This window comes from Balaenoptera physalus (genome assembly GCF_965194825.1).
Source record: "Balaenoptera physalus genome assembly, chromosome: 11".
Taxonomy (NCBI): Eukaryota; Metazoa; Chordata; class Mammalia; order Artiodactyla; family Balaenopteridae; genus Balaenoptera; species Balaenoptera physalus.
Window position 1 is genome coordinate 19,675,642 of NC_138896.1, and position 27,455 is coordinate 19,703,096.

General features: G+C 39.4%; 2 protein-coding genes across 13 annotated transcripts in view; one reads left to right on the forward strand and one right to left on the reverse strand.

Annotated features, from left to right (window-relative positions):
- MRS2 (magnesium transporter MRS2) overlaps positions 1 to 22,733 on the forward strand; it is a 40,812-nt gene extending 18,079 nt beyond the window's left edge. For 2 of the 9 annotated variants that reach the window (XM_082415191.1, XM_082415192.1), the window contains exons 8-11: positions 479 to 631; positions 889 to 1,006; positions 14,532 to 14,645; positions 15,192 to 17,059. In XM_082415191.1, coding sequence (XP_082271317.1) covers positions 479 to 631; positions 889 to 1,006; positions 14,532 to 14,645; positions 15,192 to 15,302 — 496 coding nt within the window. In that variant the 3' untranslated portion in view covers positions 15,303 to 17,059. Of the gene's footprint in view, positions 1 to 478; positions 632 to 888; positions 1,007 to 14,531; positions 14,646 to 15,191; positions 17,807 to 18,473; positions 19,144 to 20,864; positions 20,999 to 22,609 lie in introns of those variants that run through there. The other 7 variants (XR_014251308.1, XR_014251307.1, XR_014251309.1 and 4 more) reach the window with 7 other exon arrangements.
- The window catches only part of GPLD1 (glycosylphosphatidylinositol specific phospholipase D1), a 68,276-nt gene continuing 60,304 nt past the window's right edge, over positions 19,484 to 27,455 (reverse strand). For all 4 annotated transcript variants that reach the window (XM_082415170.1, XM_082415171.1, XM_082415169.1 and 1 more), the window contains 5 exons: positions 24,680 to 24,856; positions 24,183 to 24,343; positions 23,078 to 23,104; positions 22,590 to 22,640; positions 19,484 to 19,861 (listed from right to left, as the gene is read on the reverse strand). In XM_082415170.1, the coding sequence (XP_082271296.1) occupies positions 19,775 to 19,861; positions 22,590 to 22,640; positions 23,078 to 23,104; positions 24,183 to 24,343; positions 24,680 to 24,856 (503 nt within the window). In that variant the 3' untranslated portion in view covers positions 19,484 to 19,774. The remainder of the gene's footprint in view (positions 19,862 to 22,589; positions 22,641 to 23,077; positions 23,105 to 24,182; positions 24,344 to 24,679; positions 24,857 to 27,455) is intronic.

Here is a 27,455-nt window from a genome sequence, read left to right on the forward strand (position 1 = left end):
CTCCTCTGCCATCTTGAGCCCTCTGACTGTACTGACATTTTTTAAAAACAGTTTACTTCATATATGAAAATGATGTTATATATTTACCTTGGAAAGGAAATGCTCTTTATGTTCATTTTTAATTTTTGGTTTTGTTTTACCTGATAGTGATTTGGGATTTGCACTAATTTATCAGCATTCACACGTCTGCATTTTCCTGTAACTGGTAGCATTGCATGAGTGTCCCTGGGATCAAGGCCATGGAATACAGTGAGGCCTCTGTAGGGATGGAACCCGTGTCCTCGACTACCTGTGTCATGTTTAGGATCAGTTGGCAAAGCCACTCCAGACTGGCCTCAATCACAATAATAGTAAAGGCAAAGGGAAGTTTTTTCACTGGTAGCTGAATATTTTGTACTAATCCAGGAAGTTCTATGGTACTAAATGTATAATGCATGTATTGGGGGCATATTAATTATGTTAACTCTTTTAATTAAAGTGAAAAGAGCAGTGCTGGGATTGACCATGCAGAAGAGATGGAGTTGCTGTTGGAAAACTACTACCGATTAGCTGAGGATCTTTCCAATGCAGCTCGGGAACTTAGGGCACTGATTGATGATTCACAGAGTATCATATTTATCAATTTGGACAGGTAAGAAGGCATCGTATAAAACAATCAGTAAGTATTTTCTTTATAAAATAATACACAGTAATAAAGCTTTTAAGGATAGCTTTGTTTTTCCATTTTGGAAAGAATTATACCATCATTATCGTTTGTAATTACTACATGGAAGTGTCTTTTTTTTAAGGTGTATGTTTAATCCATGTAGTCTTTAGTAGACTATTTAGTGAATTTGCTGCGTGTAGTTGGTAAGATCTTCTGAACTAAGCAGTTGTTCTCCTCCCCAGCCACCGTAATGTGATGATGAGGTTGAACCTACAGTTGACCATGGGAACCTTCTCTCTTTCGCTCTTTGGACTAATGGGAGTTGCTTTTGGAATGAATTTGGAATCTTCCCTTGAGGAGGTGAGAATGTATTATTTCAGTAATCTAGAGGTTGTTTATAATGTTTTGAAGATAATTTTTTTAATGGATTTTTTTTAAAAGAGAACTTTATTTATTTTTGGCTGTGTTGAGTCTTCATTGCTATGTGTGCGCTGGTTTTCTCTAGTTGCGGCGAGCAGGGGCTACTCTTCGTTGTGGTGTGTGGGCTTCTCATTGCGGTGGCTTCTCTTGTTGCGGAACACGGGCTCTAGGTGCGCAGGCTTCAGTAGTTGTTGCTCGTGGGCTCTAGAGCACAGGCTCAGTAGTTGTGGTACATGGGCTTAGTTGCTCTGCGGCATGTGGGATCTTCCCAGACCAGGGCTCGAACCCGTGTCCCCTGCATTGGCAGGTGGATTCTTTTTTTTTTAACATCTTTATTGGAGTATAATTGCTTTACAGTGTTGTGTTAGTTTCTGCTGTATAACAGTGAATAAGCTATAGGTATACATATATCCCCATATCTCCTCCCTCTTGTGTCTCCCTCCCACCCTCCCTATCCCACCCCTCTAGGTGGTCACAAAGCACCGAGCTGTTCTCCCTGTGCTATGCGGCTGCTTCCCACTAGCTGTCTGTTTTACATTTGGTAGTGTATATATGTCCATGCCACTCTCTCACTTCGTCCCAGCTTACCCTTCCCCCTCCCTGTGTCCTCAAGTCCGTTCTCTACATCTGCATCTTTATTCCTGTCCTGCCCCTAGGTTCTTCAGAACCTTTTTTTTTTTTTAAAGATTCCATATATATGTGTTAGCATACAGTGTTTGTTTTTCTCTTTCTGACTTACTTCACTCTGTATGACAGACTCTAGGTCCATCCACCTCACTACAGATAACTCAGTTTTGTTTCTTTTTATGGCTGAGTAATATTCCATTGTATATATGTGTCACATTTTCTTTATCCATTCATCTGTCGCTGGACACTTAGGTTGCTTCCATGTCCTGGCTATTGTAAATAGAGCTGCAGTGAACATTGTGATACTTGACTCTTTTTGAATTATGGTTTTCTCTGGGTATATGCCCAGTAGTGGGATTGCTGGTTCATATGGTAGTTCTATTTTTAGTTTTTTAAGGAACCTCCATACTATTCTCCATAGTGTCTGTATCAATTTACATTCTCACCAACAGTGCCAGAGGGTTCCCTTTTCTCCACACCCTCTCCAGCATTTATTGTTTGTAGATTTTTTGACAATGGCCATTCTGACTGATGTGAGGTGATACCTCATTGTGGTTTTGATTTGCATTTCTCTAATGATTAGTGATGTTGAGCATCCTTTCATGTGTTTGTTGGCAATCTGTATATCTTCTTAGGGGAAACGTCTATTGAGGTCTTATGCCCATTTTTGGATTGGGTTGTTTGTTTTTTTGATATCGAGCTGCATGAGCTGCTTGTAGGCAGGTGGATTCTTAACCACTGTGCCACCAGGGAAGTCCCTTTAATGGATTTTAAAAAGAAAGTTTTAACATGTATACACTCCTAGTGAAATTAAATATATACTCTAAGTCATTTAAAATTCATGCCGTATTGTTAGACTCTGTTATAACGTAGATAGCCTAGGTTACCTTATGATTCCCAAAACATGTAATTACACATGGGAAAGGTTTGACAAAACAGTAGTACACTGTGAGGCAGTGTTAATGAGGGATTCTTTTTTTCTTTTTTTTAAATTCTTGTGTGTCAGGCAGTATTCTGGGCAGTTGCATGCTTTATTTGACTCAGTTATCAAAACTCTGAAAATGAATGTATTTTCCCTGCTTTATAGGTAGGAAAACTGAGGCTCAGAAAATGTTAGTAACTTGCCCACGGGCACAGAGCTAGGAAATAACAGAACTAAGATTTAGTCCCCAAGACTTGCACTTCCCACTTTGCTCCATTTTAATACAACACTGAACTCGCAGAGGTTTTTTTTAAATTAAATTATTTATTTATTAGGCTGTGTCAGGTCTTAGTTGTGGCACGTGGGATCTTTTTTTTTTTAATCAGTCATCAGTTTTATACACCTCAGTGTATACATGTCAATCCCAATCACCCAATTCAGCACACCACCATCCCCACCCCACCGCGGTTTTCCCCCCTTGGTGTCCATACATTTGTTCTCTATATCTGTGTCTCAACTTATGCCCTGCAAACCGGTTCATCTGTACCATTTTTCTAGGTTCCACATACATGCATTAATATACGATATTTGTTTTTCTCTTTCTGACTTACTTCACTCTGTATGACAGTCTCTAGATCCATCCATGTCTCAACAAATGACTCAATTTCGTTTCTTTTTATGGCTGAGTAATATTCCATTGTATGTATGTACCACAACTTCTTTATCCACTCATCTGTCGATGGGCATTTAGGTTGCTTCCATGACCTGGCTATTGTAAATAGTGCTGCAATGAACATTGGGGCGCATGTGTCTTTTTCCGAGGTCCTGGATCATCTTCACTATCATTATTCTGAATTCTTTTTCTGGAAGGTTGCCTATCTCCACTTCATTTAGTTGTTTTTCTGGGGTTTTTTCTTGTTCCTTCATCTGGTATATAGCCCTCTGCCTTTTCATCTTGTCTATCTTTCTGTGGTTTTTGGTCCACAGGCTGCAGGATTGTAGTTTTTCTTGCTTCTGCTGTCTGCCCTCTGGTGATTGAGGCTATCTAAGAGGCTTGATGGGAGGCTCTGGTGGTGGGTAGAGCTGACTGTTGCTGTGGTGGTCAGAGCTCTGTAAAACTTTAATCCACTTGACTGTTGATGGGTGGGGCTGGGTTCCCTCCCTGTTGGTTGTTTTGCCTGAGTCAACCCAACACTGGAGCCTACCTGGGCTCTTTGGTGGGGCTAATGGCAGACTCTGGGAGGGCTCACGCCAAGGAGCACTTTCCAGAACCTCCGCTGCCAGTGTCCTTGTCCCCATGGTGAAACAGAGCCACCCCCCACCTCTGCAGGAGACCCCCCCAACACCAGCAGGTAGGTCTGGTTCAGTCTCCCCCAGGGTCACTGCTCCTTCCCCTGGGTCCCGATGTACACACTACTGTGTGTGCCCTCCAAGAGTGGGGTCTCTGTTTCCCCCAGTCCTGTAGAAGTCCTGCAGTCAATTCCCACGAGGCTTCAAAGCCTGATTCTCTAGGAATTCCTCCTCGCATTGCCGGACCCCCAGGTTGGAAAGCCTGATGTGGGGCTCTGAACCTTCACTCCAGTGGGTGGACTTCTGTGGTATAAGTGTTCTCCAGTCTGTGAGTCACCCACCCAGCAGTTATGGGATTTGATTTTACTCTGATTGTGCCCCTCCTGCCGTCTCACTGTGGCTTCTCCTCTGTCCTTGGACGTGGGGTATCCTCCTTGGTGAAGTCCAGGGTCTGTCTTCCTGTCGATGATTGTCCAGCAGCCAGTTGTGATTCTGGTGTTCTCGCAAGAGGGAGTGAGAGTACGTCCTTCTACTCCGCCATCTTGGTTAATCCTCTGCACGTGTCTTTTTGAATTATGGTTTTCTCTGGGTATATGCCCAGTAGTGGGATTGCTGGATCATATGCTAATTCTGTTTTTAGTTTTTTAAGGAACCTCCATATTGTTCTCCATAGTGGCTGTATCAATTTACATTCCCACCAACAGTGCAAGAGGGTTCCCTTTTCTCCATACCCTCTCCAGCATTTGTTGTTTGTAGATTTTCTGATGATGCCCATTCTAACTGGTGTGAGGTGATACCTCATTGTAGTTTTGATTTGCATTTCTCTAATAATTAGTGATGTTGAGCATCTTTTCATGTGCTTCTTGGCCATCTGTATGTCTTCTTTGGAGAAAGTCTATTTAGGTCTTCTGCCCATTTTTGGATTGGGTTGTTTGTTTCTTTAATATTGAGCTGAATGAGCTGTTTATATATTTTGGAGATTAATCCTTTGTCCGTTGATTCATTTGCAAATATTTTCTCCCATTCTGAGGGTTGTCTTTTCGTCTTGTTTATGATTTCCTTTGCTGTGCAAAAGCTTTGAAGTTTCATTAGGTCCCATTTGTTTATGTTTGTTTTTATTTCCATTACTCTAGGAGGTGGATCAAAAAAGATCTTGCTGTGATTTATGTCAAAGAGTGTTCTTCCTATGTTTTCCTCTAAGAGTTTTACAGTGTCTGGTCTTACATTTAGGTCTCAAATCCATTTTGAGTTTATTTTTGTGTATGGTGTTAGGGAGTATTCTAATTTCATTCTTTTACATGTAGCTGTCCAGTTTTCCCAGCACCACTTATTGAAGAGACTGTGTTTTCTCCATTCTATATCTTTGCCTCCTTTGTCATAGATTAGTTGACCATAGATGCATGGGTTTATCTCTGGGCTTTCTATCTTTTTCCATTGATCTATATTTTTGTTTTTGTGCCAGTACCATATTGTCTTGATTACTGTAGCTTTGTAGTATAGTCTGAAGTCAGGGAGTCTGATTCCTCCAGCTCCGTTTTTTTCCCTCAAGACTGCTTTGGCTATTCGGGGTCTTTTGTGTCTCCATACAAATTTTAAGATGATTTGTTCTAGTTCTGTAAAAAAATGCCATTGGTAATTTGAAAGGGATTGCATTGAATCTGTAGATTGCTTTGGGTAGTATAGTCATTTTCACAATATTGATTCTTCCAATCCAAGAACATGGTATATCTCGCCATCTGTTGGTATCATCTTTAATTCCTTTCATCAGTGTCTTATAGTTTTCTGCATACAGGTCTTTTGTCTCACTAGGTAGGTTTATTCCTAGGTATTTTATTCTTTTTGTTGCAATGGTAAATGGGAGTGTTTCCATAATTTCCCTTTCAGATTTTTCATCATTGGTGTATAGGAATGCAAGAGATTTCTGTGCATTAATTTTGTATCCTGCAACTTTCCCAAATTCATTGATTAGCTCTAGTAGTTTTCTGGTGGCAGTTTTAGGATTCTCTATGCATAGTATCATGTCATCTGCAAACAGTGACAGTTTTACTTCTTCTTTTCCAATTTGTATTCCTTTTATTTCTTTTTCTTCTCTGATTGCCGTGGCTAGGACTTCCAAAACTATGTTGAATAATAGTGGTGAGAGTGGACATCCTTGTCTTGTTCCTGATCTTAGAGGAAATGCTTTCAGTTTTTCACCGTTGAGAATGATGTTTGCTGTGGGTGTGTCATATATGGCCTTTATTATGTTGAGGTAGGTTCCCTCTATGCCCACTTTCTGGAGAGTTTTTATCATAAATGGGTGTTGAATTTTTCAAAAGCTTTTTCTGCATCTATTGAGATGATCATATGGTTTTTATTCTTCAATTTGTTAATATGGTGTATCACATTGATTGATTTGCGTATATTGAAGAATCCTTGCATCCCTGGGATAAATCCCACTTGATCGTGGTGTGTGATCCTTTTAATGTGTTGTTGGATTCTGTTTGCTAGTATTTTGTTGAGGATTTTTGCATCTATATTCATCAGTGATATTGGTCTGTAATTTTCTTTTTTTGTAGTATCTTTGTCTGGTTTTGGTATCAGGGTGATGGTGGCCTCATAGAATGAGTTTGGGAGTGTTCCTTCCTCTGCAATTTTTTGGAAGAGTTTGAGAAGGATAGGTGTTAGCTCTTCTCTAAATGTTTGATAGAATTCACCTGTGAAGCCATCTGGTCCTGGACTTCTGTTTGTTGGAAGATTTTTAATCACAGTTTCAATTTCATTACTTGTGATTGGTCTGTTCATATTTTCTATTTCTTCCTGGTTCAGTCTTGGAAGGTTATACCTTTCTAAGAATTTGTCCATTTCTTCCAGGTTGTCCATTTTATTGGCATAGAGTTGCTTGTAGTAGTCTCTTAGAATGCTTTGATTTCTGCGGTGTCTGTTGTAACTTCTTCTTTTTCATTTCTAATTTTATTGATTTGAGTCCTCTCCCTCTTTTTCTTGATGAGTCTGGCTAATGGCTTATCAATTTTATTTATCTCCTCAAAGAACCAACTTTTAGTTTTATTGATCTTTGCTATTGTTTTCTTTTTTTCTCTTTCATTTATTTCTGCTCTGATCTTTATTTCTTTCCTTCTGCTAACCTTGGGTTTTGTTTGTTCCTTCTCTAGTTTCTTTAGGTGTAAGGTTAGATTGGTTACTTGAGATTTTTCTTGTTTCTTTAGGTAGGCTTGTATAGCTATAAACTTCCCTCTTAGAACTGCTTTTGCTGCATCCCATAGGTTTTGGGTCGTCGTGTTTTCATTGTCATTTGTCTCTAGGTATTTTTTGATTTCCTCTTTGATTTCTTCAGTGATCTCTTGGTTATTTAGTAATGTGTTGTTTAGCCTCCATGTGTTTGTCTTTTTTACGTTTTTTTCCCTGTAATTCATTTCTAATCTCATAGCATTGTGGTCAGAAAAGATGCTTGATATGATTTCAATTTTCTTAAATTTACTGAGGCTTGATTTGTGACCCAAGATGTGATCTATCCTGGAGAATGTTCCGTGCGCACTTGAGAAGAAAGTGTAATCTGCTGTTTTTGGATGGAATGTCCTATAAATATCAGTTAAATCTATCTGGTCTATTGTGTCATTTAAAGCTTCTGTTTCCTTATTTATTTTCATTTTGGATGATCTGTCCATTGGTGTAAGTGAGTTGTTAAAGTCCCCCACTATTATTGTGTTACTGTCGATTTCCTTTTTTATAGCTGTTAGCAGTTGCGTTATGTATTGAGGTGCTCCTATGTTGGGTGCATATATATTTATAATTGTTATATCTTCTTCTTGGATTGATCCCTTGATCATTATGTAGTGTCCTTCCTTGTCTCTTGTAACATTCTTTATTTTAAAGTCTATTTTATCTGAATGAGTATAGCTACACCAGCTTTCTTTTGATTTCCATTTGCATGGAATATCTTTTTCCATCCCCTCACTTTCAGCCTGTATGTGTCCCTAGGTCTGAAGTGGGTCTCTTGTAGACAACATATATATGGGTCTTGTTTTTGTATCCGTTCAGCAAGCCAGTGTCTTTTGGTTGGAGCATTTAATCCATTCACGTTTAAGGTAATTATCGATATGTATGTTCCTTTGACCATTTTCTTAATTGTTTTGGGTTTGTTTTTGTAGGTCCTTTTCTTCTCTTGTGTTTCCCACTTAGAGAAGTTCCTTTAGCATTTGTTGTAGAGCTGGTTTGGTGGCGCTGAATTCTCTTAGCTTTTGCTTGTCTGTAAAGCTTTTGATTTCTCCTTCAAATCTAAATGAGATCCTTGCTGGGTAGAGTAATCTTGGTTGTAGGTTCTTCCCTTTCATCACTTTAAGTATATCATGCCACTCCCTTCTGGCTTGTAGAGTTTCTGTTGAGAAATCAGCTGTTAACCTTATGGGAGTTCCCTTGTGTGTTATTTGTCATTTTTCCCTTGCTGCTTTCAATAATTTTTCTTTGTCTTTAATTTTTACCAATTTGATTACTATGTGTCTTGGCGTGTTTCTCCTTGGGTTTATCCTGTATGGGATTCTCTGCGCTTCCTGGACTTGGGTGGCTATTTCCTTTCCCATGTTAGGGAAGTTTTCGACTATAATCTCTTCATATATTTTCTCTGGTCCTTTCTCTCTCTCTTCTCCTTCTGGGACCCGTATAATGCGAATGTTTTTGCGTTTAATGTTGTCCCAGAGGTCTCTTAGGCTGTCTTCATTTCTTTTCATTCTTTTTTCTTTAGTCTGTTCCGCAGCAGTGAATTCCACCATTCTGTCTTCCAGGTCACTTACCCGTTCTTCTGCCTCAGTTATTCTGCCATTGATTCCTTCTAGTGTAGTTTTCGTTTCAGTTATTGTATTGTTCATCTCTGTTTGTTCTTTAATTCTTCTAGGTCTTTGTTAAACATTTCTTGCATCTTCTCAATCTTTGTCTCTGTTCTTATTCCAAGGTCCTGGATCATCTTCACTATCATGATTCTGAATTCTTTTTCTGGAAGGTTGCCTATCTCCACTTCATTTAGTTGTTTTTCTGGGGTTTTATCTTGGTCCTTCATCTGGTATATAGCCCCCTGCCTTTTCATCTTGTCTATCTTTCTGTGAATGTGTTTTTTGTTCCACAGGCTGCAAGATTGTAGTTTTTCTTGCTTTTGCTATCTGCCCTCTGGTGGTTGAGGCTATCTAAGAGGCTTGATGGGAGGCTCTGGTGGTGAGTAGAGCTGACTGTCTGCACATGGGATCTTTGTTGCAGCATGCAGGATCTTTCGTCGTGGCATGCAGGCTTCTCTAGTTGCAGCATGTGGTCTTCTCTAGTTGTGGTGTGCAGACTCTCTAGTTGTGGTACAGGCTTAATAGTTAAGGCATGCAGGCTCCAGAGTGCAAGGCCTCAGTAGTTGCGGTGTGCAGGCTTAGTTGCCCTGTGGCAGGTGGGATCTTAGTTCCCTGCCCAGGGATGGTACCTGCGTCCCCTGTATTGGAAGGCAGATTCTTAACCACTGGACCACCAGGGAAGTCCCTCGCAGGGTTTTTCATATCATTGTAGGCTTTTACTTTCAGAAGATGTCTTATTGTGAGATTTCTAGAAATGAATCTGCATGCGCGTTCGGCAGGCACACTCTGGCACTGGATTCTGTGTCCTAGTTAACAGATCTATTCTCTGTCTCTGGCTGTCGCTGAAGTCCAACCCACGTCATCTCATCAGGACCACTATTCACTTTTAAAAAGTGGTCTTTAAAAGAAGCAAATTTGATGGTCACTCTTCTGTGTAAAATTATTCAGGGGGTTTTGATTGTCATTAAGATAAAAATCCAGATTCCTCGGCCTGTAGGGCTTTTCCCGGTCTGCTGCACCCACATCCCCATCTTGTCTCCAGACACCTTGCCATCACCGTCGGTTGATCCATCACTGTTCTTACTCACGGGGCCTCCACACGTCTCTCCTTGGCGTCCACCTGTTTTTGCCTAGTTAACATCTGTTTCTCTCTCAGGTCTCAACTTATGTGTTACTTCCAAGGAGACTCTCCCCTGACTGCACCCCCAACCCAGCCAAGTAAAATTACTCCCCCGGTTATACGTGCCCAAATAATCCCACATTTCCCATTTGCCATGTTCCTCAAATTTGCAGTTGCTGTTTAAAGTCTGCAAAAGATCATAGCTCCCTGAAGCAAAGTCAGCATTAGTCATTTTAATGCTCCTTATAAGATGTGAAAGAAAAATTAATGCAACACCCTTCATTCATTCATCTTACAGATACGGTTTTTGGTGCCTGTTGCACACTAAACACTGCTTTTAGCCGTGGGGATATAGCAGTGAGTCCCTGCCCTTGTGGAGATTCCATTACAGTGAGGTAGGAGAGAATAAACAGATCCATGGTATATTAGGTGGTAAGTGCCATAAAGAAAAATAAAGCCAGGTAAAGGGATAGAGACTGTTAGGAGGTGAGACGAGGGGCATCCTAGAGATAGGGTGGTCGAGGAAGGTCTTTCTGAGGAGGTGACCCTAGAGCAGAGACCTGAATGAAAAGAAAGTGGGAAGGCCTGGGGGGAAGGTGATCTAAGCAGAGGGAACCACGCATGTGAGACTGAGGCAGGGATGCACTGAGCTTGTTGAAGGAACAGCAAGAAGGCCAGAGTGGTAGGGGAGGTGTGTCAAGTGGAGAGAGGCAGGGAGAATGTCAGAAGGACAGAGGGGGAGGGCATGTTGCTTTTGTGGAGCATGCTAAGCGTTTGGGCTTATTCTAAGTGTGATAGGAATCTCTTGGAGGCTTTTGAGCCCAAATGTAGTAAAAAGTCCAGTAGTCGCCAAAATATCTTGTGTGACATAGACCAACCCTGGACATTCTCAGAAGGTACTCCCAAAGACCTTTGCAAATTCCCCGATTTGTGACTGCAGAACTCTAAGTTCCTGTCATTCTCCCAAATTATTTTTGTTAAGAACTATTTTTATGTACATATACTCACTCTACAAGCTATCTTAATGCTCACTCTAATATTTTTCTCTAAATGCCTATTTAAAAAAAGAATTTTTAGAAATTCCTTTCTGATAGTTTCAGCGTATGCAATAATTCTGGTTGTAATGAGATCTGAGTAGAAAGTAGTGAGCTAGGCTTGCCCCCAGAGCAAGATTCAGATCAGTGTCTCACCAGAGTCGCAAATGACATCTCCAGGTTTCCTGGAGAAGAGTTGAAAGATGTTCATTAAATCTAGGAATATCAGAGGTTTCCCTGTCCTTGTATAGTTGGGGTTAATATTTACAACGGTGAATCCAAGATAGGAAAAACATTTTTCTTTTTTAAAATAATACCAGACTGTCTCAAGAATAGTCAAAGAATTCCCATACAGCCTTTACCCAGATTCTTCAAACAGCAACATTTTATCATATTTACTCTATCATTCTATCAATATATACATACTTTTTTTCTAAATCATTTGAGAGTAAACAAAAAATGATGCTCCTTTACACCTAGATATTTCAGTATATATTTCCTAAAAACATGTGTTCTCTTACATAACCACAGCTCCAGAAAATTAACATTGAAACAACACTATTTTCTAATCTGTGGACCCTGGTCAGGTTTCACCACTCAGCTCAGTAGAGCCCTTTGCCTCATAGAAAACCTTGGATCGTGTGTTGTTATATAGTTGTCATGTCTCCTTAGGCTTCTTTAATCTAGGCGAGTTTTTCGGTCTTTGTCTTTCATGGCCTTGACATTCACAAAGAATGTAGGTCAGTTGTTTGGCCCTTGATACTCTTTCTTCATTATTAGATTCTGGTTACACATTGTGTCAGTGTGTTCCTCACATTGAATCCCATCAGGAGACCCTTGATGTCAGTTTGTCTCATTACTGGTGATACTAACTATGATCATTTGGTTAAGGTGGTATCTGCCAACTTTCTGTCCTGTGAAGTTACTCTTTTTCTCTGTGGAATTAAGTATCTTGTAAGAACTCTGCTATTCATCAAATTTGTTCCCTCTAGTTTTTTTTTGTTTTTTTTTAATTCAAGTATAGTTGATTTACAATGTTGTGTTAGTTTCTGCTGTACAGCAAAGTGATTCAGTTATACATATACATACATTTTTTAATATTCTTTTCCATTATGGTTTATCATAAGATATTGAATATAGTCCTCTGTGTTATACAGTAGGCCCTTGTTGTTTATCCATTCTATATATAAAAGCTGACATCTGCTCACCCCAACCTCCCACTCCATCCCTCCCCCAACCCCGTCCCCTTGGCAACCACAAGTCTGTCCTCTATGTCTGTGAGTCTGTTCCTGTTTTGTAGATAGGTTCATTTGTGCTGCATTTTAGATTCCACATATAAGTGATATCATATGTTATTTGTCTTTCTCATTCTGACTCATTTAGTATGATAATCTCTAGTTTCATCCATGTTGCTGCAAATGGCATTATTTCATTCCTTCTGATGGCTGAGTAGTATTCTATCATATACATATACCACATCTTCTTTATCCATTCCTCTCTCGATGGACATTTAGTTTGTTTCATGTCTTGGCTGTTGTGAATAGTGCTGCTGTGAACATAGGGGTGCATATATCTTTTTGAATTATAGTTTTGTCTGGATATATGCCCAGGAGTGGGAGAGCTGGATCATATGATAATTCTATTTTTAGTTTTCTGAGGAACCTCTGTACTGTTTTTCATAGTGGCTGCACCAACTTACATTTCTCACCAACAGTGTAGGAGGGTTCCCTTTTCTCCACACCCTTTCTAGCATTTGTTATTTGTAGACTTTTTAATGATAGCCATTCTGACCTGTGTGAGGTGGTACCTCATTGTAGTTTTGATTTGCATTTCTCTAATAATTTGCACCCTCTAGTTTTAGCATCCACTAATTGATCCAAAACTGATTCATGCCTGAATCAAATACTGCAGTGATGATTATCACATGGTGATTTCTAATTCCATCACTCCTCCTACTTTTATTCTTTATAAAATAGAGCCTTCCTTCTCTCCCAGTTATTTATTCATTTGTATCAGTATGGACTCATGGGGTCTTACTTTAGTCAATGAGTTATAATCTGTCACTACTGTCATTATTTATCTTGGTGTTCAAATTGTTCCTTTCATGCTGACGTCTGAGTACTTTTGACATGTCCCCATCAGTTTTAGTGCTTGTTTAGCCTCTGGCACATCAAGATGTTCTAGGCATCTTATTTCTAAGGAGTAGATAGACTGAACAGTGGCAGAGATGAAGAGTTTGAAAGGTAGGTACTTAAACATACAGTACTGCAGGGCACGCCCAGAGCAGAGGGGGCATTAAAAATCCAACTCTTAGACACTTGTCCCTTCCCTTAATCTCCTAGAGGTCTCACACTGTGCTGTGTGTGTATTTTAATGACACATAGAATTTTGGATTTCTTACCTCTCAAGTTTATCACATTTTAGCATTCCCAGACTTTTGATTTATAGGGCATTACAGAACCAGTCTATAGCAAAAAACAACGGTAATCTGGGTATGCTAAATCTCATTTAAACATAATTTTTACTTAATAAATTAGGGCCTTCATTTAGGATAACTGGAAATGTGTTCATCCAAACCGTTAACTCACATTAGCACTTGTCTTCTTGATAAATTATGTCTAACATCTAACTTCATGTTTAAAAGGAGGCAGATTTCTTTTTCATACATAGCTTGAATTTCCATCAGTGGTTACTGATCATTTTGGAGGAAATTGAGCTCCCAATCACTGGAGACCAAGCCGTTGTTGATAATAACGAATGGCATTTCTGTAGCTGAGACTCCTTCCATGTGGGAGATTAATATAAATTCTGTGAATTCTGTACATTAACACATGCACTCAGAAGCATCACACTGCAAAAAATAATACAATTCTGAAAATGACAGGGGAATTTCCTGGCGGTCCAGTGGTTAGGACTCTGGGGGCCTGGATTTGATCCCTGGTCAGGGAACTAAGATCCTGCAAGCCACGCAGCGTGGCCACAAAAAAAAAGAAAGAAAAGAAAATGACAGTGAGGGAAAATGTTCACTGTAAGTCAGAAGTTCCCAAACTTTCTTGATTCATGATGCTTTTAGTGTCTTAGTAATTTTTTTGCAGCATCCCTAAGACCAAAAGTTTCTTTTATTATGTTAGAGTTTCTGTCATGTTACCTTACAGTTTCTTTTATGAAGAAGGTAGGTCAAAACAATTTAAAAGTAGCAGTTCTCATGGTATTCCACAGATGGCACTGTGATTTCCTTCAGAATTTAAAGTATTCTGCGGTGCTGTAATGCCAGGACACCTCAGCTCACAGTTTGGCAAATGTGGCTACAAGCAAAAAATTTAAATTAAGTTGTATGTCCTATGTGATTATAACTATTATAACTATTAAAATTTGTGTGAATGTAAACAGACTGGAAGGAAACACAAAGTAAAAGCAGTTAATGTGGGTTCATTGATGATCATAAAATAGTCTTAAATCATGTTTTCCTTCTGATTTATTTTCTGACGCTTGGTCTCTGGGTGCTATTTGTTCTTAGTTTCTATAGGAAAGAGCAGTACAAATAACAGAAGGTTTCTTTTAAACTCTGGGGCACCGATAAGTTCAGGAAATTTTATCACTAAGGAAACTAACCTTTTGTGATTGAAATTAACTGTGTGTTCTCTTTTAGGACCATAGAGTGTTTTGGCTGATCACAGGAATTATGTTTATGGGAAGTGGCCTCATCTGGAGGCGCTTGCTGTCATTCCTTGGACGACAGCTAGAAGCTCCTTTGCCTCCTCTGGTATGAAGGGTCTGGTTCACAGCAGTACCGCAGAGGGGCTACAGTCCTGGGCTCTGAAGTCCTGTGGCCTGGGCTTAAGCTGTCACAGGCTTTGTGACCCTGAGCAGGTTACTTAATTTCTCTTAAGCCTCGCTCAGTTTCCCCATCTGCCACCTGCTTCATGTAGTTAAAGGGAGAATTAGATAATGTGTGTAATGCACTTATGAGCACAGGGCCTGGCACAGTAAATAAGTTAGAAATTTATTCTGTGTGGGACACTGTGACAAGCATTGTATATTTAGACAGATGTTAGTAACTTTCTGGTGCAGCTTTTGTCATAACCAAAATTGAAATGTAGAGAACATTTATCGTGTATAGGAAAAGATACACAGGTTACCTCTTTTTCTTACGTTTCTACTTATAGTTTATACCCCTGGAGCAAGTACTCAAGACACTGATACATGGCTTGCAGTCCTTTCCTCGTTTAGTGGTTAACGTATCGTTTTACTGGTAGCTTTTCTTTTAAACAGACACAACTAAAATTACGAATTTTTCTGCTTCATTTAGGTGGCCTCTTTACCTAAAAAGACACTGCAGGCAGATAGAAGGACGGAAATGAAACACAGCTTCAGGCCGGATGGACTTGAATCAAGCAGGAGTGTCCTAACAAACCGTTAGGCACAACCCGGTGGAAACTGAATTATTTTTTTATGGTAGTCACAGGAAAATTCTGATATTCTTCTATTATTTTCGTTTGTAAGAGTCAGAGACTTGGGGAAAAAAATCACTGACATTTAAATTATAGTGTCTGATGTTAAAAATATTATGGCAGTCACAATACTAGAACTTAATTGCATTTTCAGGATTCTGAGTAAAGAAACAAAGCACTTGCTTTGTAAAAGGCCAAAGTTCTATTTCCTACAAACTTAAGAAGCTGTTTTTATAGACATGTAAGGCACAGAGAGATTAACTTAACACAAGAATAGATTGTGGTATCAATTTTATTTAATTTATACATGTCAACAAAAGTGCAACCTCATGCCAAATGAAGCCTGGAAACTTGACAAGCCCACAGTTATGAGACCAGGTAGCCATAGTTCTTAGTACAAGGAATCACATTCTTGTGAATTTCTCACTCTCAGGTGACTGAAAAGCTAGCAGAATATATATTAACCTTAAAACAAACTCTGGGAGTTTGTGCTTTAAACCAGTCTTTGACATAACCTTATTTTCTTGTATTTGCCCCCTTTTTATATGAGGAATAAAAAAAAAGGAAATGAGTTTAATGTCAGCTTTATATAGATTCCAGTTAATCAGAATTTTACTTCCTCAACCATTGGAACTATTTTTCTTTGCTTGACTATAATTAAAGCCTTTGGAAATTGAGCTGAAAGAAAGAATTTCCATTCTATTACTGCTTTATAGCTGTTTTGGTCATTGCCTTGTTTTTAGAACAGATAGACGTGTCACCCCAAAAAGGAAAATATATGTAGCCTAGTTAATCTATTTGCCTATACCTGGGAGGTTGACAGATGCGCTTCCCAAAACAAGAGGGTAGATAAACTTTAAAATTGTGATACCTTTTTGTTTTCACAATCAGATTTGGGTTTAAAACAAATGACTGATATTTGTATGTCTCAAAGCTCCTATCCTACTTAACATCTTCTGCCTCTTTTAATATTGGGTTTATAAACCCGAGCAAACTTTTTGGCCAACCCAAATTATTTTCTGGAGGTTAAGTACAGTTATGCAATAGAACATGACAGTTACATTTGCCTCCAAAAGATGCATAGAAGATTCTAGAGTATTCAGCTCTTGCACTACAAATTTAGTTATAAATATGCATACCCTGATGATGTTGGAGGATACCTGATACCCTAATATGTCATATGAAGGAGTTTAGGGGTCCATTTACCAGGTGGTTTAGTGCTAGGAAAAAATACTCTTCTAGTAGCTGATTTGAAAGAAAACAAAGTTACAAGTATTAAGTTTTCCCTGCTCCCATGTCTGGTTATGAGAGGACATTAGAATAGCATGAAACAGGCTGGGCTTGTCTTGGAGCACATTTATGGTGTGGTTGTTGGAATGCGAATAGCATCATACATCTGTTTGATGATTTCCAAGACAAAGTATCTTTGACAATGTTTAGATTTCACAGGGCAGTCTTCTTTGGTACACCTCAGAGCACTCTGCTGCTATTTTTGATCTTAGGTCATCACTGTAAAATAAGGTAATAAATATCACTTAACTGTGACATATGAAGAATTGGAAGTCCAGAGGGCAAATTTGATTTGGTTAAGATCAGGCATAGCATAGAATTTTGGTCTTTCTTTCTTTCTGATGTTGCTTAGTTTGTGGGCTTACATAATTTTTGATGAGTCATGTCGCATCAATAAATGGGAAAATAAATGCACCTACCTCATAAGTCTGATAAAGGGGAAGGTACTAATGGTTTATAAATTTCCTGAAGGTGGTTAAATCAAGTATGATTTCCAGATGTCAGCTAGCTCTGCTTTGGTGATAGGTAGCAGGATGCTTCTTATATTAAAGAGCCCTCAAATAATAACAGCTTATGCTAAAAAAAAAAAAAAAAATGTTCAGCAGTTTTAAATTTTGAATTTAAATAGACGGAGTACATAAACTATTTGTAAGTAAGGTGAAAGAATACCAAACATTCAGTTATGAGTAAGCAGGCAGCCGTATTCTAACATGTATAAGTACAAGGAATGATATTCTTAACAGATTGCCTTTGTAAGGCCTTTAAGAAAGTGTGGCAAGAATAGACGTCATTTTAAGATGCTATTAACACTTGCTTCATCCTTGATAAAGACTGATAACCACTAAATAGTCATATTAAAAAGCCGTTTATTTTTGGTGAGTTATTCCAAGAGTTGTACAAGCTTTATGTTTTGGAATTGCAATATTAAACTCACTTTAAATTCAGGATTTATTGTCATTACCTTAGTAATAGCTATGCAGATGGAGCATGGAATAAGGAATTCAGAGACCTGAGTTTATTCCCAAACTCACTTCAAATCTCTTTAGGTCTGTGATACAAAGGCATAGAACAATTCCAATCTTGAAGCCTTGATGAACGTTTTTGCATATACAGGTAATAGATAAAAATTGCAAATATGTAAATATGTTCTGATATCTTAAAATAAAGGTAATTTTGAGTTAAATTGTATAAGTTCAGATTTGTGTTCAGGAGAGATTAAATCCCTAAGGTATTTTTGTTAAGTATTTCAGAATCAATGCTTAGAACTACAGTTAATACTTAGTAGAGTGAAAACTTAATCCACCTATTAGGATAATACATTAGACTGTCAGGTATTAGACTTTTTTCCTGTATGCTGCGTTTTCACATATTTTCCATATACACAGTAGAAGTACAATTTATATAATTTTGAATATGGGGTTAGTATGGTTTAATGTCCTATATGAAAACCTGCTTCTAACTTTGTAAATTTTAACCTTCTGCTCCTGCTGCTTGCTATGTGGTATGTTTAGGCATTGAGAAAATAAAAATCCTCAGGTAAAGAATAATCATGTTTAAACATAGGCCCTATCATTTGGTAAAGCATAACACTTTCTATAATAAGGGCAATATGAAGGTATGCATCCTTCTAATCCAATAGTGAAAGCATGCCTTTACTGAAATGCAGTGTCATTAGCTTGTTCTACACTCAGACTTCTCAATTCATAAAAACTCATACTTACAACTAATGTCTGGTCCCCTAAAAATAAACTTCCTTTTAATTAAAAATAATTCTTCAGATAGGTTGAGCTGCCAATAATTGTTAACCAAAAACCACATGGTGTTTCTATGTGCTTTTTGCTGTGCCTTAGGGGAACCATGCAGCTAGTATACCTCTTTAAGAAAGATGAGACAGTCCCAGGAGTGATCCAGAGGTCCTATCTAGGTATGTGCCTGTTTATGCTGTTTTCCTATATACATACTCACCTTATGCTCACAGTTGTAATTCTACTAGCTTCTCCTTGATTTCTGATTTAGCTTACTCTTCAGCTGAATTCCTGTCTCCTTTGACCAGTCTCTGTACTGCCTCTAGAGAAGCTAAGAGAAGGGCTCTGGTCATTTTTAATTTCTCCTGCTTTTTAGTATTTCACTAGTGTCAGAAGAAAGAGGTTCTACCCTGACTGATAAGAGAATCAACTAGTTACTGTTTATGGATAACAATGCCTGCAGATTTTTAGTGAAGCTGAAATGCTATGGTACGTTTCTTTTCCCTTAAATATGCCACCCTGCAGGACTGGCAGATGAGATCTACTCTGCTAAAACCAGCCCAGAAACAAGGGCGGCCAAGGCCTGCTTCACTCCCCTTGGTCCCTTGCAGTAGCCTCCGGCTCAGGACAGATCTCTCTTCTTTCTCCTCTAGTTCTGTTGGCACAGCTTGTGGCAGCCTAATGCACCCAAGGCTTCGTGGGATGACTTCAGGCTAGTTCACTAGGCTCATCTGCTATTAGAACAGTCATTTCTCCGAAAGCATCTGAGGGCACAGTAAGATGATGTTTTACTTTTTATATTTGTCTTTCACTATACGAAACATTGAAAATACAATCATCCTCATAAGAAAGGACCACATCATTTGCAACATGATTTTGGAGTTGTGAGGTTATGCCTCTGTTTCTCCTCCTTGTGCGTTTTTCCTGTATACTGTGCTTTCTATTTCAGTTTGATTGGAATAGGTCACCAACTTTAAAAGGACATTTTTAGGAAGAATTGTGTTACAGAGGTTTTCCTAAGAGATAACCAGAGAGAGGCCTTTCCAGTCATCAGAAAGACACAGGTACTCATGTGGAAAAGGAAATAGGTTGTACAGCAGGTCTGAGCACAGGAAACAAGTTAGGAATAAGTTTATTAGGTACAAAGGAAACAAGTAAACTTTGGAAGGGGACATGAATAACCAGAGTATTTGCTGTTTCACATGCTTCTGATGTTGTCCCCATTTACTGTATCCTATATTTCCAGATAGTTTGGCTGTTAGTGTGTATGTGTCCACCCCCAGGAGCCCCACCTGTGGTAGGATCTACAAGGCTCCACTGAATGTGCCCCTCTGTCCACCAGAACGCTCACCCTGGATGACTTGGCATGAGAGGGAGGGGCAGGTTAAGAAAGTGGAGTGAAACCTTTAATCTTGGCCGAGGCTATAGATATGAAGCGCCCCAGAAAGTCGGGCTCCCAGAGAACTCTTTCCGGCAGCAATGACAACTTGGTTCTGCAGGGGACACAAAACAATTCATTTTCCGTTCATAACGTCTATTAAGTAAGTTCCTGCTGTAGTCCAGGCATCGTGTTATGCTCTGGAAATACAAAGATGAGTAAGACATTGGCCAGGCCCCAGGGCTTGAGCTGAAATACCCCTTTGGCAGATCTGTAGGTTCAGAAAACCACAGCTGAGGAAGTTCTCTCTAGTCCCTTCTCTGGTACATAAAGGAAAAGTGCGTCCACGCATGTTTATTCAGCATCCGAGCTGTGGTGCAGTGTAGACGGCATATCTGGAGTAATAAGACTTCCACAAACAGGCTGGCCTTTGTCAGTGTGTTCACACCATCTACTCTGCCCCTGCTGCTTGAAATATTTTAGGAACTGTCTTTCAAAATTGTCTAAGCTTGTACAAGTTTTTAAACATTTTTTGAGGTGGATTTTAGTTCTGGAAACTACTAAGAGTTTTTCTGGACCATGGCTGATAAATGAGATGTGGCTGATCAAACTGGCTGATAAGGTTGTGGTAGAGCAGGGTGTGACCATAAAATGACCAACCCTTCTGTGACGTTGCTCATTGACTTAACTTTGAAAACTACCAATGGAATCCAGAAATAAAGGCTAACATATTGAGCCTTTACCATATGTCAGATACTATGCTTAACCCTTTGCTTGTATCTTTTTAAATACACTAGTGTCAGATAAGAGGGAAAAAAATCTCAACTCTCATTTATGGAATTACTCGTTTACTGGATTTGTGTGTAGTGTGGCTGTGAGCTAAGTTTCCTCTCCATTTCCTGGTTAAGCCACCTTCATTCCTAAAATCAAGTCTTCCCCTGCTTCTTGCCCTCTCTGCCCAGTCAGCCTACTCCTATATTTCCAGATCCACTCAGGCCCGAGGGGCCCTGCAAGGCCTTCCCTGACTCCACCAGCATAGACTTCCATTGATCTCTGACTGCCTTTGGTCGTCCTAAATGGACCTGCTGGTCTTACGGCTGTTTTATTTTTCCACTTAGACTCTAAGAACCTGGGGGCAGGGACCAGGTCTCAGGTTTGTCTGCCTCTCTGGTACCCAATGTAACACTGCTCCGCCAGGGCCCTCAGGCTGACTGAAGGCAGCCCCACAGGAGGTTTCGGCAGTACCACTCAGGTAAGGGCCGAGTCCTCCTGGTTCTAGTTGGTTACTAGTTCAATATTTAACGCTCACATAGAGAAAGGAGTCTTCAAAGTCATAACTTTTACTCAAGTAAAAGGCCACCCACTCTGATCATCCTCAGATTGTCTGTGTCCATTTTTAAAATATAACCTTTGATTTATCTTTACACTCAGAGTGCTTTAGGGGCCCCCAGTCTCAGGTATGTGTTGGGAAAGTGGAGTAATTTTACTATTGACTTGTGAAATGTAATTAGGAAGATGAATTTGCATTGTTATACAGAAAGGAATCAAATATACTTTTAGATGATCTATACCACCCCCCTTCAGTTGGTATAATCGTTGAGTATTTGCTTTCGAGCTTGCCTATAAATGAGTCACAGCAAGGGCTACTTGAACTGTTGGCCTGTAGAGGGCAGTTTCACCACAATTCTCACAAGCCAGGGCCACAGCACCTACCTACCAGGCCCTACAAACCTGGTTCTGTACTCGAAAATCTTTGAAGGCTTCCCTAGCCTTTCATCCCATAGTTCACTTACTCTTTACCATTTAATCCTATACTGATTTGCATTTTATTTAACTTCCCATGTGTATAATTTTCCTCAAGAGCAGGGACTTGGTCTTCTCTTTCTGTCTCTCATAGCCTAGCATAATTCCATACAGTGTCATATCCTAAAATAAATGAGTGGAATCAGTGGTTTAGCTGTATATTTTAAGATAAAACCCATTTAATCTGTTGTATCTATTACAAATTCAAAATGTGCATACCCCTTGACCTAGCAGTCTTCTAGGAATCTTATCAGCAGAGAAATTTGCACAATTATAAAGATATAAAGTTACAGATACAAGAATGCTCACTAGAGCATTGTCTGTAATAGGGAAAAAAATGGAAATAACTACAAGAAATAACTAAATGTCTATGAGAAAATAAAATATGGTGCATCCAGACAATAAATTACTATTCAGTCATTGAAAAGAATCAGTTCCCTATGTACTTGTCTGGAAGGAGGCATTAAAACACAGTTGGCATGTGTATGTTTCTAAAGTCATACAAAAACAGTCTTGTAGAAAAAGAACCAAAATATTAACAGTGCTTAGCCAATATGGCAAGGGTCGGCAGACTTTTCCAGTGAAGGGCCAGGATAATATGTTAGGCTTTGTGGGACGTCAGTCTGAGGCAACTGATCAATGGTATAGTAGCAGCTGTAAAGAAAGGAGTGGCTATATTCCACTAAAACTTTAGAGACACTGCAAGTTGAACTTCATGTAAATTTCATGTGTCACAAAATATATTTTTTGATCACTGCAAACATGTCAATCATTTTTAGTTCATGGGCTATACAAAAACAGGCAGCCAGCTAGAGTTGGCCCACAGGCTGTAATTTGCTAACCCCTGCTGTAGAGGATGAAATTGGAGGGGTAGTGAGGGAATCTTTTCACCAAAAAATGATGGGATTACGTGTGAGTGTTTTTTTGTGTGTGTCCCTCTATTTTTCAAATAAAAAAATCTACATACAAAATGAGATCATCCCCAAATCCCAGCCTTAGAACAAATGCAGATATCAAAGTGGTACAGTCTTGGTACTCACCTTTTTCTTTGACCTCACAGTGATCACAGAGCTCCCAAACCTTGAGCCTGCCTGGAAAACACACTGTCTGTTAGTAGCCTTTGAAAACGCACCATGGGGCTTCCCTGGTGGTGCAGTGGTTAAGAATCCGCCTGCCAATGCAGGGGACACAAGTTCGAGCCCTGACCCTGGAGGATCCCGCATGCCGCGGAGCAACTAAGCCTGTGCTCTAGAGTCTGTGAGCCATAACTACTGACCCCGCGTGCCTAGAGCTTGTGCTCTGCAACAAGAGAAGCCACCGCGATGAGAAGCCCGCTCACTGCAATGAAGAGTAGCCCCCGCTCGCCGCAACTAGAGAAAGCCCGCGCACAGCAACGAAGACCCAACACAGCCAAAAATAAAAATAATTTATAAAGAAAAGCACCATGTTATTTTATCAACTTGAAATAAGGGGAAGGGCTGCTTTTTTTTTTTTTGGTAGTGTTTCATTTTTTTCAGAAGGTACTTACTTCAGGAGAAATCAATACGTATTGGGCCTGAAAGAAAGTGAGGAGAAAGGGAGACTATTAATGTTATTACTGTTCATGGGGGTTTTTTTAAACCAATTTTAATTACACCCTTACACTCACATTTCTTCATTTTAGAGAAGCCCTTTGTCACCAGAAATTCCACTTACAGGAGTTCCACTCTACAGGTATCTGGTAGATATATTGTATAAGACAATAGGAAGGCATAGAAAACAAAGTTGTATACAAAATCATGTACAATATGGTCACTACCGTTAATAAGATACACACGCACAGTGTAGTGGTTAAGAGTGCACTTGAGAATCAGCTCTTGGTTCAAGTCTCTGTTCTGCTATTTCCTAGCAGTGTGACCTGTAACAACTTCCTTCTCCAATCTTCAATTTCTTTATTATGGGTATTAAATACCAAATTAATAGCTTTGATGTGGATTAGATTTTTTTATGTATAGCATAGTGCTAGGCACAGAGTGAATGCACAATAAATGGTAGCAGTTAAGTTCATAGCAAAAAAAAAACTAGAAGGATACACCAAAAGGTTAATAGACATTATCTCTGTAGAGTAGAATTCTAGGTAGATTTTAATTTTCTTCTTTGTACTGTGTATTTTTTAATATTTTTACAATAAACTTTCATTTTTTGCCATTTAAAAAGTAATTTCTAAGTTTAAAAATAACAGCCAAGTGTTTTAGACCCAGGAAACTTAAGGAAACCCACCTGAGAAAAGGAATAAAGCAATGAAAGATGAAATAAAAAGATTGGGAGTCTTCATGAAACTCCAATGGCCATGGCCTGTTTTCTTCTGCCCTGGGCTCCTAACCAAGCACTGGCCGGCTATGACCAAGAACCAATATGACACCACATCCAACTGCAGCTGTGGGGGGTGAACACTGCAGAACTGCTGGCAAGCAGGCAGCCTGGGCCTACAAACACAAGCAAGGGATTGTGTCCTGACCCCAGGTAAGGGGCAGGTTACCTGAGTTCAGGCAGAAACTCTAGTAAGAGTTCTATAGTGGACATAATTTACTAAGGCATCAGCAAGTAGCCATCCTTTCCCAGGATGGTATGGAATTGTGTACAAGAACAGTTACCTTTTCTTCTGGACATGGAGCTACCCATGATTTGCATTTGCCTGTCATGTCGCCCAAGGTGATCTGTTTGCCATTATACACATAGACACGGCCATCTTCTCCCCCCATCAGTCCAGAGGTTACATCTGTGATCCTTAGTGGGGCTGCCATGATGATTTCATCTGTAAACAAAACCAGCAGCAGGAAGTATCTACTCCTTGCTCTCATTGTTCCACTGCTGGATCCTGACCCAACCTTCCACAAATAATATTAGTACATCTTTTACTAGGTCTGTCCTGATTTCATTCCAACGTAGTCAGAGGCTTTTGTTTTCTGTTATAATTAATAATAGTTGATGGGGGTGGCTCTCGTGTCACCATGTTCAAAAAGTACTACTCTTGCACATCCGGCTCTGGTCTTGATTCATTATGAGGGTAGAGCCTAGGTGATCCAATTAGGGGGACTCATCAATTAAGCAAAGGACTTTCTTATTGGCCCGAGACACCGTTCCTTCCTACCTAAGCCATCGTTATCCAGGTCACTCAAGTGCAGAACGCCACCAAATCGGGAGAAGCGGCGGTCTCCATTGAAGGTGCTAAGCAGAGAAGGCTGCGAGTCAGGTGGCAGTTCATACATCCGAGTGCTTCCACCTTGGTGCAAGGTCGTGGTCAGGAATGCCATCTTAGCCAAGACATCTGAAATAAACCACAGTATGGTAACTGCTGCCATCACAAGGACGAAGATAGGACATAGAAATTATAGGTTACTTTGTGTCATTGACTTTCAGGATTACTGTGAGATAGTCAAAACTATTCAATTTGTGAATGCCAAGGTTTCTTTTTATATATGATCATTACAAAAGGTGTGGGAAACACCCCAAAAAAGTATAAAGAAGAAAACATATAAAGCATATATTTCTTTCTGGACGATGATATATACTTATATATACATACACACATTTTAATGGGGGTTTTTGCAGATTATAAAATTCTTTTTTACGCTCAGGCCATTTTAAACTTTTTGCTTTTATAATTAATACTATGATAAATAGCCTTCCCTATAGTTCTGAGTATTTTCTGAGAACAGATTCTTAGAAGGGGCCCATATAGCACTGGATTTGGGGAATGGCTCTTGCCATTTTGCCAAACCTCTTTCTAGAAAAGGTATATCGATTTACATTTCACAAGCAGTGTTATGAGTTCCCATCTCACTTCAACCTTGCCATCATTGAGTATTCTTTTTCATACTGAAAGTGCTTCTTAGTTTTTAATCAGCACCCTAAACTCCTCACTGAATATTCAAACTTGTGTATAGTGGCCAGTCTGACCCAGAGATCCTGCCGAGGCAGGGGACAGGGCGAGAGGAACAAGCCTAACTGTCCTACTCAAACTTTCCCTGAAAGTAGATCAGATTTTTCACATTTAACTTAATCTGTCCATAGAGCTGCGATTCCCCAACTATACACTGAAACGCTTCGGCGAACTCACGGGGATACTGCAGGTGTCTTGAATTTTTGCTGGTAACTGACGTCTGTCTGACGCCACATGAGCTACATGCTGGGGGTGGGTCACAGTTTCAACATTAGATCCCTATGTTCCTTTCAATGATGTCACATCTTTGCAAAACTGGGATTTTATCATAATGGGTTGTTACGGTAAAATGCAGGTACCACTAGAAAATCAGTGTGGATCAAAATGAGGATAGCGGTGTCTAATCTGATTCCAGGGTTTGAGAAGTGGTACAGTACCCCAAAGGAGCTAAGCTGTTAGGACATAAACACAGCGTCCGCAACCTATTGAGTCACACGGGGCCCCACACTGAGAAAGGCCCTGTGCTTGGCTTTATGCTCTCCTGTTACCTGAAATTCTGGATAATTTTTCTTAACAAATTTTAATTTTGTCTGGGCCCCTCAAATTAGGTGGGTGAAATACAATCAAAATACAAGTAAAAATAGGAAAATCTGAGCAAGAGTGGTGGATTATATCTGTTGATAACCCAGTTGTGACACTGGTTATGGTGTGCAGATTATCATCATTGGGGAAAACTGGATAAAATGTAACATGACCTCTATTATTTCTTACAACTGCATGTGAATTTATCTCAAAAAGCATCAGTTATATATCATATATATCATGATATATATAATTAACCTTTTTATTCTGTATTTTATACAATATTTGATAATGGAGAAAATTATTAAGGCAGTAAAGGGACTAAAACTGAGAAAATTTGGGAAGCTCTAATTCACATCACTCTGGGAGCAAGAGTGGTGAGACAGAATTAGTAATGTGTGTTGCAAGAGTTTAGAAATCACTACCTAGACTCTGTAAAGGAGAAAAACAAAAAAACGATTCCAAAGCTAAGTCAGCAACTTTCTATTGTAATGCTGTGTCCTTACTCATGCAAGGAAAGATTTAACCGTTCCTTTGCCCAATCCACTTCTACGTATTATTCAAATATATCGTATGAAACGAAAATCTTTCTGAAAAATAATTTCACAATATGTAGTAAGAGTCTTAAGATTAGACCCTCTAGCAGTAGGATGATGGTAGTAAATGTTGGCATGTGCATATGGAAATAATGTGATACAGGTATCAAAAGTAATGTTTTAGAAGAATATTTAACATGAGAACATGCTTAAGATATAAAATATTAGGTGTGAAAAAACATGTATGCGTTTAAGCTTTAAAATATCTGGATAAGGGGTGATGTTTTTTTTCTATATACTTCTTTATATTTTCACAAATTTCTACAATAAGCATAATTTACTTTTATACTCTTGGAGGGAGTAGATATTTTTGTTCTTTTAACTCACCCATAAATTAAACAAAATAATGTTTTATTAACATATACCCTCAGAGTGGACCTATTCCTGGTGAACTGGTTTATAAAATTTGCTCCGTCTCCAAGCTCAATGGGATAGGAGCTTTAAAAACACACCAGGTCGGGGCTTCCCTGGTGGTGCAGTGGTTGAGAATCTGCCTGCCAATGCAGGGGACACGGGTTTGAGCCCTGGTGTGGGAAGATCCCACATGCCGCGGAGCAACTAGGCCCGTGAGCCACAACTACTGAGCCTGCGCGTGGCCGTGATAGTGAGAGGCCCGCACACCGCGATGAAGAGTGGCCCCCGCTTGCCGCAACTAGAGAAAGCCCTCGCACAGAAACGAAGACCCAACACAGCTAAAAATAAAATAAATTAATTAATTAATTAAAGGGCTTTCCTTTTAAAAAAAAAAAAAAACACATCAAGTTACTTTCACATGTGATTTTCAGCAAATCTTTGAAGCAGATATT